At 48.0% G+C, this 19,878-nt stretch overlaps 1 protein-coding gene across 1 annotated transcript in view; it reads right to left on the reverse strand.

The window, feature by feature from the left end:
- Window positions 1–18,755, reverse strand: part of gpr158b (G protein-coupled receptor 158b) — a gene marked incomplete at both ends in the record, with an annotated part of 501,095 nt that extends 482,340 nt beyond the window's left edge. Inside the window, one exon of the mRNA XM_084327721.1 lies at window positions 17,869–18,755. Within this exon, the coding sequence (XP_084183847.1) occupies window positions 17,869–18,755 (887 nt within the window). The remainder of the gene's footprint in view (window positions 1–17,868) is intronic.
- Window positions 18,756–19,878: the final 1,123 nt, after the last annotated feature.

Here is a 19,878-nt window from a genome sequence, read left to right on the forward strand (position 1 = left end):
AGAGAGGCGCAAGAGGAGACTCGCCTAGGAGGCCTCTCCCCCAACGCTCGCCGATGTATCAGCCATCCACGGCGTCATACATTGCTACACCGACGTTTCCAGACTTCACCTATGAGAATCGAGCACAGTACACGGAGCTCCGGATGTGCTTAGAGACAATGATGGTGGATGTCGCTGATGAACGCCACAAGTATGCAATATTACTGAAGCACCTGAAAGTACCGCGAGCGCACAATATAGCGCTAGCCTATGCCACCTCTACGACCCCATACACCGCGGCTCTAGCAGCGCTGGACCAGAGATATGGACGTATATGGGATTACGTAATCCAAGAGATAAGGCATATTGACCGCCTACCCCCAGCAACAGACAATCGCTCATTAGACGACCTGTCTATAAAAGTGCAGTCCCTGGTAGGGATGCTGGGAGCGCAACGAGAAAAGGGTATGCACGAGCTATACGCCAACTCTAACGTCGAGAGGATTTTAGAGAAGCTGCCACCCGCCAGACAAGAGCGCTTTAGGCGGCAGAGAGACCACCGTGATCCTAACGGTCCCGAACCATCCCTCCTCGATCTAGCCGACTTCCTGGCGAGAGAAGTCAGCAGCTTACGACTGGATACGTTCGTGCGGAGCACACCAAGCTCCAGAGAGGGACCCAGGAGAATAAACGATGGAAGAAGATCGGTGACTGTCATGCACCAATCAGAATCAGTACCGAGCAGTAAGAACCACAGTACCCCCTCGAGAAAAGAGAAGTGGAAGATGGTGTGCCCGTACTGCGAGAAGGAACACTGGCTGTCACAATGTGACCTGTTCACAAAGATGAATGCAGAAGAAGTGAGTCAATGGATAAAGTCCAACAGGCGCTGTTACCGATGTGCGCGCAGTCACATGGCAGCCGAGTGCCGCCTAAAGAAGAGGTGCAGTCGGTGTGACGGAGCACACCTAGATGTCCTACACGACAGTAACAGAAGAAAGCCTGCACCTGCACCATCGAGCAGCACCAAGGCAAGTGTCATGTACATTGACCCCGCCAGCAGCAGCGGCGCCCAAGTGCTCTTAAAGGTAGTCCGTGTAACATTGAGCTACCAAGATAAAGTCATGGACACTTACGCCGTCCTTGATGACGGGTCAGAGAAGACCCTTCTGCTCGCGTCCGCTGCGGCCCAGCTGGGACTGCGGGGGAGCGAGAACCAAATGACGATTCGGACAATAAGAAGAGATTTAAAGACGATAAAGGGCGAGAATGTCTCCTTCACTATCGCAGCAAGCGGGCAGCCAGAGCGACGGTATAGGATTACAAATGCTTTCACCAGCCAAGAAATAGGACTATCGCAGTACACCTACCCCATCGCCAAGCTGATGGATAAATATGTGCACCTGCGTCAACTACCTATCCCGCTCATAGACGGCGCCACCCCGACCCTGCTGATAGGCTCCGACCATGCAGACCTCATAGTCCCGATAGACCGGGTCCATACAGGACCCCGAGGCTGTCCTGCAGCAGTCGAGACCCGCCTAGGATGGACACTACAAGGCCCCCTCGCTAAATCTCCCAACCGAACAGCAGCCACTAGCTGCCTCCACTCCAGAGTGACAGAAGAAGACACCACTCTCCTGCAGCATGTCGAGAGGCTATGGACACTAGAGACAATGCCCTTCAAGAACGAAAAGAAAGACATTCGTTCTAAAGAAGACATTTACGCCATAAACCTCCTCGAGCAAGGGACAAAGAGAGTCACAGTCGGCGGAGTGATGGGATACGCAACTCCACTCCTGAGGCGAGAGGGAATGCCCACCTTTCACGCAAAGAAAGACGCTACGGAGCGGTATCTATTGAACACAGAGCGGCGCCTAGCCAAAGACCCCGCTCAAGAGAGTGTGTACCGCGCTGAGATTGAGAAGCTAATCACAGCGGGACACGTAAAGAAGATTGACTGGCGACGCCGTGCGCTGCTCCGCGCCTCTCTGATCAAAGGCGGCTTTGATCTCACGCAGTGGGCCAGCAGCGACCCGCACGTATTGCGCAGCCTCTCCCCCGCGGACAAGGCTGCCAGCAGCGAGACCTGGATGGCGACAATCCCAGGAGAAGCCCAAGAAATGACACTAGGATTAGTCTGGCGCTTCAAAACAGACTCGCTCCACTATAGACACAAACCCCTGACCACGGAGCAGGGAAGGTCGACGGCGATACCGACCACCAGACGGAGTGTGTACAGAACACTCGCCAGACAATATGACCCGTTGGGATGTATTCTACCTTACACCACCAGGGCAAAGATGATTGTACGAGCACTATGGGACAAGGACCAGGGCTGGGACGACCCAATACCCGCACCCCTTGCCTCCACATGGAGAGAGTGGGAGACGGAACTCCGCTCACTCCCAGGCGTCAATATACGCCGCAGCTACTTCCCACCCACAGTGAGGCCAGAGACATGCAAGATGGATCTACACGTCTTCAGCGACGCCTCCGAAGTAGCCTATGGATCAGTGGCCTACTTGCGTGCCCAAGAGAAGGGAGGAGAGATACACACTGCTTTCATCCTGGCTCGCTCAAGAATAGCCCCACGAAAGCAACAATCTATCCCGCGTCTAGAGCTCTGCGCAGCCCTAGCAGGAGCGCATCTAGCCACGTTAATCCAACGTGAACTCACCATTCCGGTGCACAGAACAATCTTGTGGTCAGATTCCACGACAGTACTCACATGGATCAAGTCTGATTCATGCAGATACAAAGTCTTCGTGGGAGTCAGAGTCACCGAGATTCAAGAGTTAACAGAAACAGCAAGCTGGCGGTATGTGGACACCAAACACAACCCAGCTGACGTCATCACCCGGGGAACGTCCCTAGATGACCTCACCCGTCGCAACATCTACAGTGACGGACCAGAGTTCCTCAAGCTCCCGGAAGAAGAGTGGCCTACGCCCACCCCACGGGAAGCGAGTAAAGAGGAGGCTGAGAACAAGAAACCTATGTTCTGTGGACTGAGCACAGTCGCCTCCACAGACCCCAACATAGATGATTGCATTACCCTACAGAGTGCGCAACTAAAAACATTTCTGCGGCACCACCCAGAGATTCAGCCCACTGCCGACATTTCAGCAGCTGACCACGAAGAAGCAGAACTTCTTCTACTACAACGAGCCCAGAGAGACTCGTTCCCCGATGAGCTAGACTGTCTACAGGGAGGAAAGCCCGTCCCATCAGACAGCAGACTGCTCCACCTGGCACCCGAGAGTGACGCCCATAATCTCATCAGAGTGGGTGGTCGTCTGCGGAGAGCCCCCAATCTACCGGATGACGTTAAGTACCCGATAGTCTTGAACAGCCGACACAAGGTCACAGAGCTGATCATAAAGAAATACGACGAGGATGTACACCACGCAGGAGCAGAGAGAGTCTTCGCGGAGATCAGACGTCGCCATTGGATACTTCAAGGAAGAGAAGCAGTGCGACGCTTCCAGCGAACCTGTCTAGACTGCCGAAAGTGGCGCGCGCAGCCCAGCATACCCCGGATGGCTGACCTACCTCCCTGTCGCCTCCGACTCGGCGACAAGCCATTCCACTCCACAGGCATGGACTGTTTTGGCACGTTGTATATAAAGAAAGGAAGAGGAACCGAGAAGCGGTGGGGTATTGTATTCAAATGCATGACCACCAGAGCGATACATATCGAACTCCTTCCGACCATGAGCACAGACTCATTCCTTATGGCCTTCCGAAGATTCACATCACGGAAAGGAAAACCGTCTACATTGTTGTCTGATCACGGGACAAACTTCAAAGGCGGAGAAAGAGAGCTGAGAGAGAGCTTCCAGGCTATGGGCCCAGAACTTAAGACCCACCTCGCTCCATCCCAGATTGACTTCCAGTTTAATCCCCCGAACGCACCCCACTTCGGTGGAACCTGGGAACGAGAAGTACGTTCTATAAAGACAGCCCTGTACGCCGTGCTTGGGGCCCAGACTGTGGCGGAAGAAGTCCTAATGACAGTCCTCACGGAGATCGAGGGAGTATTGAACTCCAAGCCCCTCGGCTACGTCTCCAGTGATATAGCAGATGTCGACCCAGTCACCCCCAACACACTCTTGATGGGGCGGCTGGACCCCGCGCTACCCCAGACAATGTACAGGCCTGAAGAAGCGAACGGCCGAAGAATGTGGAGGTACAGTCAAGTACTAGCTGACAAGTTTTGGAACAGCTTTCTACTCCACTACCTACCGTCTCTACAGACCCGCCAGAAGTGGGTAAAAGAGAGAGACAATTTGACAGAAGGAACAGTCGTCATGATTATCGACCAGTCACTACCCAGAGCTATGTGGCCGGCTGGCCGCGTAAGCAAAGTGATCACCGGTGCCGATGGCAAGGTCCGAGCAGCTGAAGTGCTCGTCCAAGGGCGAACTTACACACGACCCGTGGCGAGGCTAATAGAACTGCCCAGACTCCCAGACACTATCGATGACGACCATGACCCCACGACTTTGTGAGTTGACTGACCCTTACAGCGGACCTTGAGTGGTAGACAGTGCGGTTAATCTGTCTCTGCTTAGCTAATTAGGTGGGACTAATTAGGGGGCGGCTGTTGTGAAGGATCAGATTAAACCGAATATATATATTTATTTATGGATATATATTTAATAGTATTTGTATATCGTTTGATATCCCTTGTATATTCCTTGTACATATACACTGAATATCCCTTTAGTCTACTAACAGCCCATAATAGTTTCATTCTCTCATTGGACAAGAACCTGGCGCCAGCAGCCAAGCCCCTTGGTTCAAGTTCAATCGTGCCGACGAACATGTCGTTACTAGCCCGGTTCCGCGTAGGAATACGTCTGGCGAAATACGAATGGTACTATTTGTTCACAGCGCATATATATATGGCACAAGTAAAGTAGAACTTTTTTTAGTCCCTTAGCCCTTAGTTCTTTACCCTCCAACCTAGTGGCAAGACGTTAAGCCTCACCCACGATACACGTGTGGTGCAGTATGGTCAATTTGGCCTCAGAATGGCATTGAGACATCGTGTGGATTAATAGTTGAATTGTCATAGTTTGGCACTATACCGTCGAGTGGGACGTATTTCTATTAAGTTAATAATAGTCTATTATGTATGGTGCATCGTTCGGTTAGAGTTATAAAGTGAGCAGTACCCCCATCGTTCCTCGCGTTATCTAGAGTCTTAACCAGGCTGGGCAGACCACGTGGGGCGCTTTCATCCGAGGAGTTCTGGGCCAGGACGAGTGGACCTGCACATTGGATTACCTTACCCGGACGACGGCGAGCCCTACACGGCTTGGATTATCTACTTGCTTTGGGTGCTTTGATTATGCCATGGATAACAGCCAACACTAGTGAGTGTTGGAACTACCCCCCGAGAGGAGTCCAGGTGAGACGGCGCTCTACCCCGAGTGAGGTCGCCTCACGTCTCTTCGTTGTGGACCGGCAGCTACCGTCTACAAGAGGGCCCAGCTGTATTCATCTGTGGACCGAGGTTCTGTGGGCACCGTGTTCAGCACTCTGAATTCTCCCAAGAAATCGTTGGCCAGATGGGATATCGCCAGCGGCTCTCCTAACCCCCCCCCCCCTACTGACTTACAACCAGCGGGACCCCCTTTTAGTGTATCCAGCTATAATCATTTAAGTACCATCGCTATAGTTCCCTAAAGAGCCAGGTTGTATACTTGCTTCCTGCGTAACCAGAGATTGGACATTCAATGTTGATTTGCCTACGAATACTCATTTGCCTTACAAGTGCATTCAAATCATAAATGTCATTAAGTGAACGTTGTATATACCCTTTGCTATATAAAATATTCGATTTATACATTTGTGTGGACTTGGTTTCATGGTGGGAAAGTGTTCATCATATCTATATCATGTACTGTGTGGCCAGTAGTTAAAGTACATAATCGGTAGTGGTTTAATGATACCATACTTATCAATACAGTCAGGGAATTGTACCCCTCAGTTACACTATGCAATAACCATCAAATGCACTCACAACACACACACGTACTGTACGTGACTTTTATTTTTTACTTCTATTTTTACATGCTATACTATTTTATTTCATACTTATCTTTTGTCTAGCACAGTCTTTGGAGCGTAACAGAAAGAAGCATTTTGTATAAAAATATTCTGTACTTCTGTACTTAATACAACTATTAAAGAAACTTGAACTTGAAACACAGGACAAGAAGGCCCTACAGAGAGTGGTGCGCTCAGCCGAGCGTACCACGGGTATTGCACTACCACCCCTGCAGGTTCTATACAACAAGAGGTGCAAATCCAGAGCCTGCAGAATAATGAAAGACCCTCACCACCCCAACAACAGCCTGTTCATGCTGCTGAGGTCAGGCAGACGCCTGCGAACACCAGCTACTAGGACAGAGAGACTTCGGCTCAGCTTCTTCCCCCAGGCCATCAGAGCCTTGAACACTGAACTCTCCAATCCACACACAAGCACACATGAGCACACATACAACACACACACTGTACACGCTCACACACTAGCAGCCACTTTAACATGAGCAAGCACACACTCATGCTGCACACGCCCACACTTATGGCCACTAAGGAAAGGTCACTTTAAGAATAGTATAGTATAACTTGAGATTGTATAAAATAGCATGTACAGAAAGACCCAGTGCCTCATCCGTAGCTAACAGTGTATTGCACTACCACAGGACCTAGCATGTCCTACCATGCTCTGTAAATAACTTATGTACATATACCAATATGCCCTACTCTGTTTACTTGTTTTATTGCACAATGTCGTTCTATTGGATTCTATTATATGTTATTACTATTGTATTATGCACAGCGTTGCAGGTATGACCACCCGCATTTCATTGTATACTCGTATGCCGTGACAAATAAAACTCTTGACTTGACTCTTGACTCTTCATTAGATGGGTGAAATCCTCTTTCAGTGCCTCTGTGCCTGTTTTCGTAGGCAGTTCGCTTCTGGTATGCGTGCCATTAGTGTTAGCCACGTTTCTAGGCCTATTTTCTTTTGGAAAGAATGATAAAATTAAAAATAAATTAAAAAATATTATTATTATTATTATTATTATTATTATTTTTAATATATTCGACTAATAGGTTGGCTGGTCGACTACGGCTCCTTTCGACCGATTAGTCGACTAATCGACTAATAGGGGTCAGCCCTACAATGTACACATGCTTGCTAGCCGGACTAGTCAGATTCTCCACAATGTACACAGCTTGCTAGCCGGACTAGTCAGATTATCCACAATGTAGCCTACACAGGCTTGCTAGCCGAACTAGTCGAATTCTCCACCACAGTGTACTGCTTGCTAGCCATAATCTCCATAATGGTGTACACCAGCTTGCTAGTCTCTCTCTCCCTCTCTCTCTCTCTCTCTCTCTCTCTCTCTCTCTCTCTCTCTCTCTCTCTCTCTCTCTCTCTCTCTCTCTCTCTTCTGAGAAGGAGCCTAACACCTGTTATCTCCATCTGCTTTGGAGTGGAACAAACACCCATGGAAAGAAGCTGCGGCTGTCACCTCTTCCCAGGCACAAAGAATAGAGGAGATAGATGGAGAGAGGGGGCGAGTGAAAGAGAGAGTGAGTGGGGGCAATGGAGAGAGAGAGCGGGGGCGAGGGAGAGAGATGGAGGGGGGCAAGGGAGTGTGAGAGAGAGAAGCGTAACTGTGTTGATCAGTAAGTGAGACAAAGATGTACTGTGTTTAAATGTGTTTTTGATGGTGTTTGTGTGCACTGATAGTTTGTGGGTGTGCTTGTGTCAGTGATGGTTTGTGTACTGTATGTGCATGTTTGTTAGGGAGAGGAAAGTGGATGTGAAAAGTGAGCACAGAGTGAGAAGGTGTGAGGAGATAAGTGATTCACAGACACAACGTGAGTGTTTCTACACTGTGCGGCCATCACACAATGTACTGTACATGGTTTTTCCTGTCAACAACCCCTGAATTGATAGACTTCAGGCTTCGGACCCCCCAGTTGATTTTAAGATTTTGTGTAAGTGACCCCCATCTGAGAAGATTTGTTATCAGATGCGATTTAGTCCAGAACTCCAGAACTGTCTATATTAGAATGCTATTATTGTAGCCCCTTTCGTGACTGTGATGCACCGAGTGAATACACAGTCCCTTGTCCAACCAGGTAAAATTCCTACAATTAAGTCTGTCTCGCTTTTCTCTATCAAAACGCTTCTCGTACAAGTATCGCAGAGAAATTTCAAAGGTACTCACAGTTGCACGAGGGTTTCGGACAGACAGACGCTAGGGTTTGAAAGCTCGCCGTTGCTAATAAACATTTTAAATAATTTTTATAAACTGGTCAACACTGCTCAAAACGGCTTTAGCTGCCTGATGCGCCTGCGCTGTGATCACAGTGCAGGCGCATCAGGCACCCAACACCGGAAATAAAGCTGTGTTGACCAGTTTATACAAATTATTTTAAATGTTTATTAACAGTGCCGAGCTTTCAAACCCTAGCATTTGGTCTGTCCGAAACCTTCGTGCAACTGTGAGTACCTTTGACATTTCGCTGTGATACTTGTATGAGAAGCGTTTTGATAGAGAAAAGCGAGACAGAGGTGGCGGCTGGGTGGCGCAGCGGACATTGCGCTCGTCACCAACGCATGAGACACCGGGTTCGAATCCGGCTGTCGGCGTTGCCTCCGGCTTGGGCCGGCCGTCATACTAACTCAATTGGCAGTTAGTGGGTGGAAGTCGATGGGTGGTAATATGGACGTTGTGGACAGCGACGCCTACAGGTCGGTTGGGGGACGCCTGCACAGCAGAGACAGGAAATGGCGGGGGTAGTGTGAGCCTCCCACACGTTACACCTCGCCAATGAGAGTCCGCGCTGGCAGGTGAAAAGATGTGACAGGTGGGGACACGTGATGCAAGGCTTCTATCCTCCCTACAACCGACCAGTGGGGGGAATATGCGAGCAACGTTCAAGACAGGGGAGGGGAGAATTGGCACAGCGAAATTGGGATGGGAGAAAAATTGAAAAAATTCAAAAATGGGAATAAATAAAATAAAAAAAAGCGAGACAGACTTAATTGTAGGAATTTTACATGGTTGGACAAGGGACTGTGTATTCACTTTGTGAATCACAGTCACGAAAGGGGCTACTATTCTTGAACATCTGTCTCAGGGCCAACTGCTAGTGAATGAAATAATCAAAATGAATTATTCATCATTGTTCTCTGGACCCCCTGGAACCCCCTCAAGAACCCCCTGTTAAGAACCAGTGATGTACAGGATACAACCATTCAGCCTGCTGCCTGATAACTTGCTGTTCTGCGTTAGGGCTGGGCGTTATGCCCAAAATATCATATTGTGATATTGAATTTTGATGGTATAACAGTATTTAACGGCATAGTTTTCCAGTACAAATTACAATGTGATATTTTTTTACGTCTTTATCTTGTAATACAATTGTCACGGCACAATACAAGTCATTGTTTACAGCTTAGTGTCCAGAAAGCAGGCAGACTCTCCATTGAACTTTTTGACTAATTGGACCATTTCAACAACTTTGGGGTGAGTGTTTGACAAATAAGTGAGCCGAATTTCATGTTTAGGTACTGCAGAACGAGTCTGAGTATGGAAAATGAAATGATATAATGTACTGTCGCCCCAGGGACCTTAAATTAATCTCAGTCACCGTGCATTTTACCTGCTATGATATGTAGCTAGCATAGTATAGTGTTACATATTACAGCCAGGGACCAGCAACCTGAGAACATGAAACGTCATTTCATCTGTCGTCTTCACTAATGTATTCTGTCACTGAGACAATATGAATACTAAGCCGCATCCTGCTGCGCTAGGAGGGAATGGTCTCTCTCTCTCTCTCTCGCCCTCTCACCCTCTGTCTCCCTCCCCATCTCTCTCTCTCTCTCTCTCTCTCGCTCTCTCTCTCTGTAATGATCATATAGAAAGTGTTCCAAATCTGCCTAGAATCATTTACATTTTGATGAGGTTTACAGGAACTAATGGCCTTGATTATGTAGATTGAGATATTCAAATTTGGCCTGTGAGCAGAACCGAGCAAGCGCGGGGAAAAGTGAGAACACACTGCAGGGAAAGCCTGGAGTGAACTTGTAACGACTAACTGGTGAACTTGTGATAAATGTGACTCTGTCGTCTACAGCAGATGATTATACTTTTCCTTACACAGCACAGACATCCTCATATTTGTGAAAATCTCATTATGAGATTTAGATACAGTCATATAAAACCACGTCACCACGACTCACAGTACAGGATGTAGGCAGGAGGAGGAACACACTATACCGCTGCCATCGGGTGAAAACATTGCATCTCCAAATGGGTCAGTGTTTCAAGAATTCAGAAGAACAACCTCATTTTCTGTATTGAAACCCATGTATTTTACAAGTTATACAAGTGGTCATTAAACTCACTCACAACGCTCAAAACCATGTTACCCTTCAATTCAAGTAAAAACTCAAACATTACAGAAATCAGAGATACAAGGTTTGCCGACCACAGCGATACATGAATGCAGACTAGGGATGCACCAGTAATGATACCAGAACCAGATATTGGACTGATACCAGGGCTTAACCTCAATATCAATAGGATTTCTCAAATACTCAAATCTGGAACCAAGATCTGAGTCAGAAATCAAATCAAAGCTCATTGATGTTCTGCAGGAGTAATACAGTTAATATTTTTTGTCCCAACAACTGCCAAACGGTTGGTGGTCTAAATGGTCTAAGTCTGTATACTCACTGTTCATCAAAAGTAATGAATAAGATGGGAATTGGGTATTGACAGATACTTAAAGCTTAGAACTCTGCATTGGCAGTGTTAAGTAGGACGGTATCCCTAATGAAGACAATAATACATTGCTCCCAAGCAGAGCATGTACTAATCACAAAACCAAACATTGGCACAACTGTGTTAAAAGCCTGGGTGTTGTTAATTACTATCTCCACCACACACTTTTGATATACCCTAAAGGCCTCTGCATGCTACAGAAACTTCAGAGCAACTGCAACACAACATCGGCGCGATTTCAGCGCGGTTGTTTTAGAGGGTCTTGTAGACTGTGTTCCTTGGACGTTGCGTACATGTCCCCAGAATCTAATCTGAACAACCGTTGCGTTGATATTGCGTAGCAGTGATTGGTTGGTTAGCGAATGGGGGCGGGGCTGTCATAGAATAATATTAGTCCCGCAGAGAATAATATCCTCCATTGTTGAAGCCAGCGTTGACGCTAAATAATCAGCGTCACATAGCTCGCCTTTTTCTGAAAACCCAAGCACATATTGTTCCATAGCATACGCCTTCAGTTGATCATGACAAATCCTCTCTTACCTTGACGATTAAAAAGCCTCCATAATTTAGTAAATAAAGCTGTAGCCAGCCAGCTAGCATTGGGTCTATTCAAAATGCTATCCACATTAGCTACATAGCTAACCAAGTAAATACAATGGTATCCGTCCTGAGGTAACGTTAAATACAACGTTTGCTAGTCGAAATGACTGGACACACACAGGGACAAGTTAAACATCAATCAATTAATTTATTCCAATAGGTAGTTTGAGCTGCATGTGAGCCGAGGTCCTCTCCATTGGAAACTAATGATGTTACGGTAACGTTAGCTCGAAAAGCACAGAAAGTTAAGCTGCTAGCAACAGACACTATAACACTTCCGGTCGGGGGTTTTCAAAATAAAAGAGCGACGTCTAAAATCACCGGAAATACGTTTATTTTGTACATTATCTAAAGTTAACACGAACCTAAACTAACTTTAGTTAAACTAACTTTGCGCATCGATGTTGCAGAAGCATAAAGGCAGAGTGTCTAAAACACCGTTGCTTTGTCGATGTTGTGTTGCAGTTGCTTTGAAGTTTCTGTAGCATGCAGAGGCCTTAAGGCCTAAGCTAAGCAATATTGATTGGTTGGTCGACTAACCGATCGACTGACTGACTGGTTTCTATTTTGACATCTAGAATTCTCAGTTATCCTGCATGTGTTTCCTATATGGGACACAACCTTATCTCTGACAGCAGAGCTGACATTTCTCTCGACCGTAAGGTCATCTTGGCATCTATACACGGCTTAATCCCGGTGACATGACAGGATGGAAGTAGGTCATATTTGGAACTCAAAATAATTGTACCAGAGCTGCGAAGATATGGGTCTCTACTACTCTTGGATTAGAACCTTGAAAATATGACATCCTGTGTTTCGTAATGTGCCAAACTACTGTCGGTGCACACATACATAATAATAATAATAATAATAATAATAATAGATTTCATTTGTAATGCGCTTTACAGTTGCGGGGCAACTCTCAGAGCGCTACAGTTAAAGGGACTTAAAAGCTAGCGAGAATAAAGGAAAGAAAGAATATAAAAATAGGCAAAACTAAAACATAAAATAGCAGAGAAACATAGAATAATAAAACTGATCAAATAAATTGGTAAAAGAACATAAAATGTGTGGAGCAAAAAAAAATTGATAAAAGGTCAACAGAAGGCTCTACTAAAAAGGTGGGTTTTGAGGCCTTTCTTAAAAACATCCACAGTCTGTGGTGCTCTCAGGTAGTCAGGGAGAGCATTCCACAGACTGGGAGCGGAGGAGCAAAAAGCCTGATCTCCCATAGTGCATAGATTTGTCCTTGGGCGCTGGAGGAGGTTTGCCTGGCCAGAGCGGAGATGTCGAGAGGAGGAGTGAGGGGTGATGAGTTCTTTGAGGTATAGGGGGGGCGTTTCCGTAGAGGCATTTGTGGGTGAGCAGGGAGACTTTGAATTCAATCCTGAGTGAGACAGGGAGCCAGTGAAGGGACTTGAGGATGGGGGTGATGTGGTGGTATTTCCGCACTCTCATCAGGATCCTAGCAGCGCTGTTTTGGATACATTGTAGCCTTTGGATGTTCTTGCTAGGAATCCCGATGAGTAGTGCGTTGCAGTAATCCAGCACACACACACACACACACACACACACACAGCGTGGCAGGAGGTGACCACTAGAGGGCCTCAGTAACATAGAGCTTCCCACACTCACCCATGTCTATTTAGCGCCAGGGTTTCAGAGGAGGTACTAGTACAGATATATCAGTTCATATGTATTTGATATTGAAACACACACGTGTAGCCGGTGTGATCTTACTGCGTTGTGTTTGTTTCGATTCAACCCCTGTTAAGGGATTGCCCTGAGTGGGAGTTGAACCCCCCGTCTCCCGCACCGGGGGTGACATCACAGACCACTGTACCAAGAGGTGAACCCACCTCTTGCTACTTGGTCTGGATGCCTCTGGGGAGTGAGTTTACTTGCAGTACCGCTTAACGTCCACAGCCACGTCACTACTTGTACCCGTGACTGTGGATAGACTGCGGTACCTCCGTTACACACACACATGCATGTGCGCACAGATGCACACACATACACACACACACACACACACACACACACACACACACACACACACACACACACACACACACACACACACACACACACACACACACACTGTGCGGGAGCTTAGAGGACTGTATATAAATTTCACCTTAGGGGGTTTGGTAGGATGCCTTAACTGCTAAACTAATTGTACCAAATTACACAACTGAGTGAATAACTTAAAATGGAGTCACCTAGACTAGAAAGAGCGAGGAAACTGTTTGAATCATAATGCCATTTTTTATATAAACAAAGGGGGGAAAAAACATAGATACAAATATTATTATCACTTTACACAATTCCTAATTAAATACTATAGCTACATTTAGATGGGCGCCCAAATGGTTCTATTAAAGTGTTCTGGCCAATGTTGCCGCGGTTATCACTGCAGCAGAGGAACAATTCCCTCTGCAGTACGAGAGAGGTGGAGAGAGTTAGTAATCCTGGTGGTGAGAAAGAACCCGGATGGGTTCTGTAACGAGGAGTAGTCGACCGCTGCGTGGTGATGAGGGCGGGAAGACGCTGCCCGGTCCGATTGGCGCCACCAGTCTGCTCCTGCAGACCAGATGCTCCGCTGTGGTGGATCCGAGTGTCTCCCTCTGCTCCGTAGTGCTGCACGCCGACAGCTACTGAAGACACGCTGGTCCCCTCTGTACAACAGGCTACTGCTAGTGGCTACTACATAGGACTGGTTGTGTCCTTTTACAGAGTCCCTTCAGCACAGACCCTATCTAAATGTCCTCTGGTCTGTGCTATATATCGTCTGATATGTCCAGTATAGAGCAGCTATCAACGCATGAGCATCGGGCTACGTTAGGTATTAGCTCCGAGCTAGCTAGCTTCGGCTAACTGCTAACGATAAATGGGGAATACTATAGTCCGCTGTAATGTGCTAATCCCAGACGTTTACTAAACATCGAATTAGCTGGTTACTAAAACTCACTCTCTCTTGGTGGAATAATGTCCGCTTGGTAAGCAACTTTACATCCTTGGTCACCGTACGGTCAAACTATAACGTTACGTGACCAACGATGGATGCATTTTCTCCCGTCTCGGTCTCGTTCTCTACAAGTCTGGGCAAGTTCAACGTCAGTTCAAGTGTCCTAGAGGAAGTGACGCACTTGCGCTAAACACTACCACCTCTGGCCCACTAGATGGCAGCACTGTCATATAACCTGAGATGCCAGCAGTAGGCAAGTGGAGAACATCCGCAGCTCCTTCTCCCAACCCCCACCCATTCCAAATGCTGAATCGAGAACCTCATCCTTCACTCTGTCATCTTTCTCTCCCATTACAGAAGCAGAGACCCTGACACTGGTAACGTCAAACCGTCCGACTACTTGCCAGCTGGACCAGCTACCCTCCCCACTCCTCCAGACCATAGCACCAGACATCCTCCCATTCCTAACTGCAACCATCAACTCCTCACTCAACTCGGGGGTGGTCCCCACCTCCCTAAAACAAGCCAGAGTCACGCCGCTTATAAAAAAACCAACCCTGAACCCTACTGTCATAGGCAACTACCGTCCTGTCTCTCTTCTCTCCTTCCTTTCTAAAACACTTGAACGTGCTGTATCCAACCAACTTACTACTTATCTCTTACAGAATGACCTCCTAGACCCTAATCAGTCAGGCTTCAGGACTGGTCACTCCACAGAGACAGCCCTCATTGCGGTCACAGAGGCACTTCACTTAGCAAAAGCGAAAGGCCTCTCCTCTGTCCTGATTCTCCTAGATCTATCTGCAGCCTTCGACACAGTCAACCACCAGATCCTCCTTGCGGCCCTCGCAGGAATGGGAGTGGCTGGCTCTGCGCTGACATGGCTGTCATCATACCTCAATGACCGCTCCTACCAAGTGTCATGGAGAGGGACCCTGTCGGCCACCCGCCCCCTGCGGACGGGTGTCCCCCAGGGCTCGGTTCTAGGACCCCTTCTCTTCTCCCTCTACACTAAATCACTGGGTAACATTATCACGTCTCATGGCTTCTCCTACCATTGTTATGCCGACGATACTCAACTCTTCCTCTCCTTCCCTCCCTCAGATATCCACGTCTCTGTGCGGATCTCGGCCTGTCTGTCCGACATCTCAGCCTGGATGACGTCCAACCACCTCAAACTGAACCTAAGCAAAACAGAATTGCTCCACCTGCCGGCCAAATCCTCCCCCCTAACCGACCTTTCAATCACAGTCGAGAATGCAGCTGTGACTGCGTCCCCGACCGCCAAGAACCTTGGTGTTGTCCTCGACGACCAGTTGAACTTCTCTGCTCACATCGCAGCGACGACCAGAACCTGCCGATTCCTCCTGAGCAACGTCAGAAGGATACGCCCCTTCCTGACAAAAGAAGCCACCCAACTCCTCGTCCAATCAACAGTCATCTCCCGCCTCGACTACTGCAATGCACTGCTCGCTGGCCTCCCGGCCACTGCCACTAAGCCTCTTCAACTCATTCAGAACGCAGCGGCCCGCCTGATCTCAAACCTACCGAAGTCGGCCCATGTCACCCCACTTCTTAGGGACCTGCACTGGCTCCCCATTGCTGCACGAATCCGCTTCAAGGCCCTCGACCTAGCATACCGTGCGGCAAAGGGAACCGCTCCCGCCTACCTCCGGTCAATGGTCTCTAACTACACACCCTCAAGACCCCTACGCTCTGCATCTTCTGGCCGCCTCAGACCTACTCCTATCCAAGCTCCGGGAGGGTCATCAAAGAGAAGTCGCCTATTCTCAGTCCTTGCCCCACAATGGTGGAATGAACTACCCACCCCAGTTAGGACAGCCGAATCACGTCCAATCTTTCGCCGTCGACTAAAGACGCACTTCTTCAACCATTATCTGAATTAAAAAAAAAAAAAAAAAAAAAAAAAAAAAATCTAACCCTAACTAACCGTACTGTCATGCACTTGTCCTAATAAACTAACCTACACTGTAGCACTCAACACTTTGATGAACATTGTTGCTCAGCTGATAGAGTTGTGCCCTTCCTGATGGCTTGTCGTACAGAACTTGTAAGTCGCTTTGGATAAAAGCGTCAGCTAAATGACTAAATGTAAATGTAAATGTAAATGCAGACAGTGTAACATTATGTGGTAAATAATAACTTAGCTCCCACATATTAAACAGGTTGGTGAACTTAAAGGGGGATAATCTTAGGTCTATTTTTACCTAATTGCAGACCCTTCAGCACACACACACACACGCAATAATAATAATAATAATGGCTTGGATTTATATAGCGCTCTTCATGACACCCAGAGCGCTTCACAGAGTCCATTATTCGTTCATACACAGTCATACCGGTGGTGGTAAGCTACAATTGCAGCCAGAGCTGCCCTGAGGCAGACTCACGGAAGCGTGGCGAATAATCATCGCCTACGGCCCCTCTGACCACCACCAACATTCATTCACATGCATACACATTCATACGAGGCAAGTAGGTTAAGTGTCTTGCCCAAGGACACAACGGCAATGGGATGGACATGGGCTTGAGCGGGATTCGAACCACCAACCCTTCGATCATTGGACGCCCTGCTCTACCCCTGAGCCAAAGCCGCCCCACACTCAAACACATGTTATGCACAAGGCCAAGTTACATCATAGTCCTATTCGGCCCAGGGTGGTGAGATGTGAGATGGCTGCCGAGAATGTTAATGATGTTGTCATGGAAATCAGTATTAATTAATGTGTGGACAGTAAATATATACAGTAATTGAGGGTACTTGAATAGCCCTCCAGCTATTGGTGCCCAGGGGGCCTTGAATTCATAATCCATACACGTTCGTGCATGCTCACTCAGTCAGTCACTCACTCCTTCATTCACACACTCATGCATGTATGCACACTCACACATACACTCACTCTCTCACACTCACTCACTCACTCACTCACTCTCACACTCACACATACACTCACTCTCTCACACTCACTCACTCACTCACTCTCACACACACACATACTCTCTCACTCACTCACAACAAACTCACAATTTTTATGGAGACTGTTCTTTCTCTGTTCTTATTACATGTGTAGGCTGCAGTATATAGACACACGCTAGCTGTGTTTGTTTAACAACAATATTCTGCAGTCTCTTTGAAGCTTTTTTTTCTTTTACTCCATATCTTTCTTCCATCAAGGCTAAACTCCATTAGATCAAGGAAAATAAAAGTGCATAATATATCCTCAGTTTGGTCTCCTCTTGCTATATGGTTGGTGTTATTATATGGCTATAAAATATATATGGCTATTATATGGCTATATATATGGCTGAATAATATAGTATGCACACCATATATAAAATTTTTCTATTAGCCTATTACCTAAAACATAAATAAGTATTTTATTAAATATTGTTTAGCCTTAAAATAGACCAAAAGCACAATTGTCGTGTGGCCTTTGCCTTACCAGACAGACACACACACACACACACCTGAACTCGGGCGCGGAGTTCGTCTTTAGCCCGTAGAAGCCAGCAGACAGGGTGAGCAACCAGTATGGTATAAATGCTCCATGCTCGCACTCCAGGTATGGTGCCGACCACTTGATTTGATTTTTGTCCAAAAAGTAATCGCCATTTTCGGTGAGCAGTCCTTCGGGGGGGCCTGGCGGGGCCCTTCTCTGCAGGTGCGGTGGTCTCTTTCGGTCTCTGAACTCATTAAACCACTCGGACTCTGGGGTTCTGCTCTTGAGACGACGGTGTGCGTCGTTTGATAAGTCCTGCAGAACCACATCCTTCTCGGTTCTCGTCGCCTGCAGGAAAACGTGGGGACCCGGTGTCGGCTCGTTCGTATGGAACGTCACCACCGCCCGGTGGATGTTGGGGTCCCCCTCGAGGAGGCTGCGCACCAGCGCCTGGTACCAGTGGATGTCCCTCCGGAGGCTCTGCTCCCGCGACCTGTTGGCCTGCAGGATCACGTTCAAGAAGTTGGTGGCGTGCGTCATCGTGTCCAGGACACTGTGCAGGGAGTGGTGTGAAGCCGCGTGCGCCCTGCCTCGCAGACCACTCAGTTCGTACCTCCGAGAGCAATTCACCTGCTTCAACGCCGAGGAGTCGCCGGTGTGCAGGAAGGCGGTCACCACCCTGGGCAGGTCCTCCTCGATCTTGTGCGCCACCACCGTGCGCTCGGTGGCTGGCCCCGCGTAATAAGTTGGGTGGTGCAATGCCTCCTTGGTATTAATGTTTTGAGTGCTGAAAATGGTGGGGTTCTTGGCGCGTATTTCCGCGTCTCTATCGTTATCCGACCACTCCACGTAGCCATAGTTTGACCCCAAAACGAACCCTGATTGCAAAAGCAGCGGGACGAGTAGAAACGCCATGATTCCTTTTCAAAAAGAGAGTGAAGAAACCGCTGACATTCGTTGAAGTATGGTGGTGGGCATTACCAAAAGCAGCCTTCTCTTCCACATGAGCACCTACTGTGTCAGCACATTAGTACACACACCAAACGGAGGATAATTTCACCATCCATGTTCAAACACATTTCAACTAGAGGAATGCACTCAAAGCGTTTTACTTCTCATTCCCTGCATGCTTGTTGCCATGCTAGAAAGAGCAGAGACTTTCCCTTTCTTCTTTCCCCTTCCTCTCCTCTCGAGCATACACGTGTCCAATCCAATCTAACCCCGACTACTGGCAACCTCGCAATGACGGCGACTGTACATGCCGTTTTAAATCCTCTCCAGGGCGATCCATCCACGTGAATAGAGTAGGATGATGACGGGGACCGAAGCAAATTGCTCTCGAAGGTCCGCCCTAGTTCTAATAGGCCATATGAAGTGTCGGTTATCCTCCCTGCCAATCTGCGCCACGAGGCGGGAGGTGTGGGAGGAGCGTGGAAAAGGGAGCTGTCCGGTCCTGAAAGTAGCGCGAGTAGCAAGAGAGGGAGTGATGAGCGCATTCTGCCCGCGTGACAACTGAAGTGATATCAGTGTGCTGAGAATGGAGAAGCAAATATAATAGGCTACATATTATGTCTGTTTACAAGTTGGTGTATGCGCACGCACACGTGTGTGTGTCTGTGTGTGAGTGAGTGAGAGAGACAGATAACCAAACTGAAACGTGCTTTATGTGTATTCTGTGTGTGCGTGTGTGTGTGTGTGTGTGTGCGCGTGTGTGTGTGTGTGTGCGTGTGCCTGTGTGCCTGTGTGCGTGTGTGTGTGTGTGTGTGTGTGTGTGTGTGTGTGTGTGTGTGCCTGTGTGCGTGCGTGCGTGTGTATGTGTGTGTGTGTGTGTGTGTGTAAACCTGGCCACAGGTTTAACATCGCTGGAGAGTGGGGGGAGTAGGTAGAGGAGCTCACTACAGAGTTTCTCCATGTCTCCGCCTGATTGACTTGTCCCCCCTCCCCGTCCTCATGAAGTTTCAGGCTGTGAGAGAGGTGGCTCTGGCTAAAATTCAACACATCTTTGCCAATGTACACATCCCTCTCAAGGCACTGAGAG

This window comes from Notolepis coatsorum (genome assembly GCF_963971535.1).
Source record: "Notolepis coatsorum genome assembly, chromosome: 13".
Taxonomy (NCBI): Eukaryota; Metazoa; Chordata; class Actinopteri; order Aulopiformes; family Paralepididae; genus Notolepis; species Notolepis coatsorum.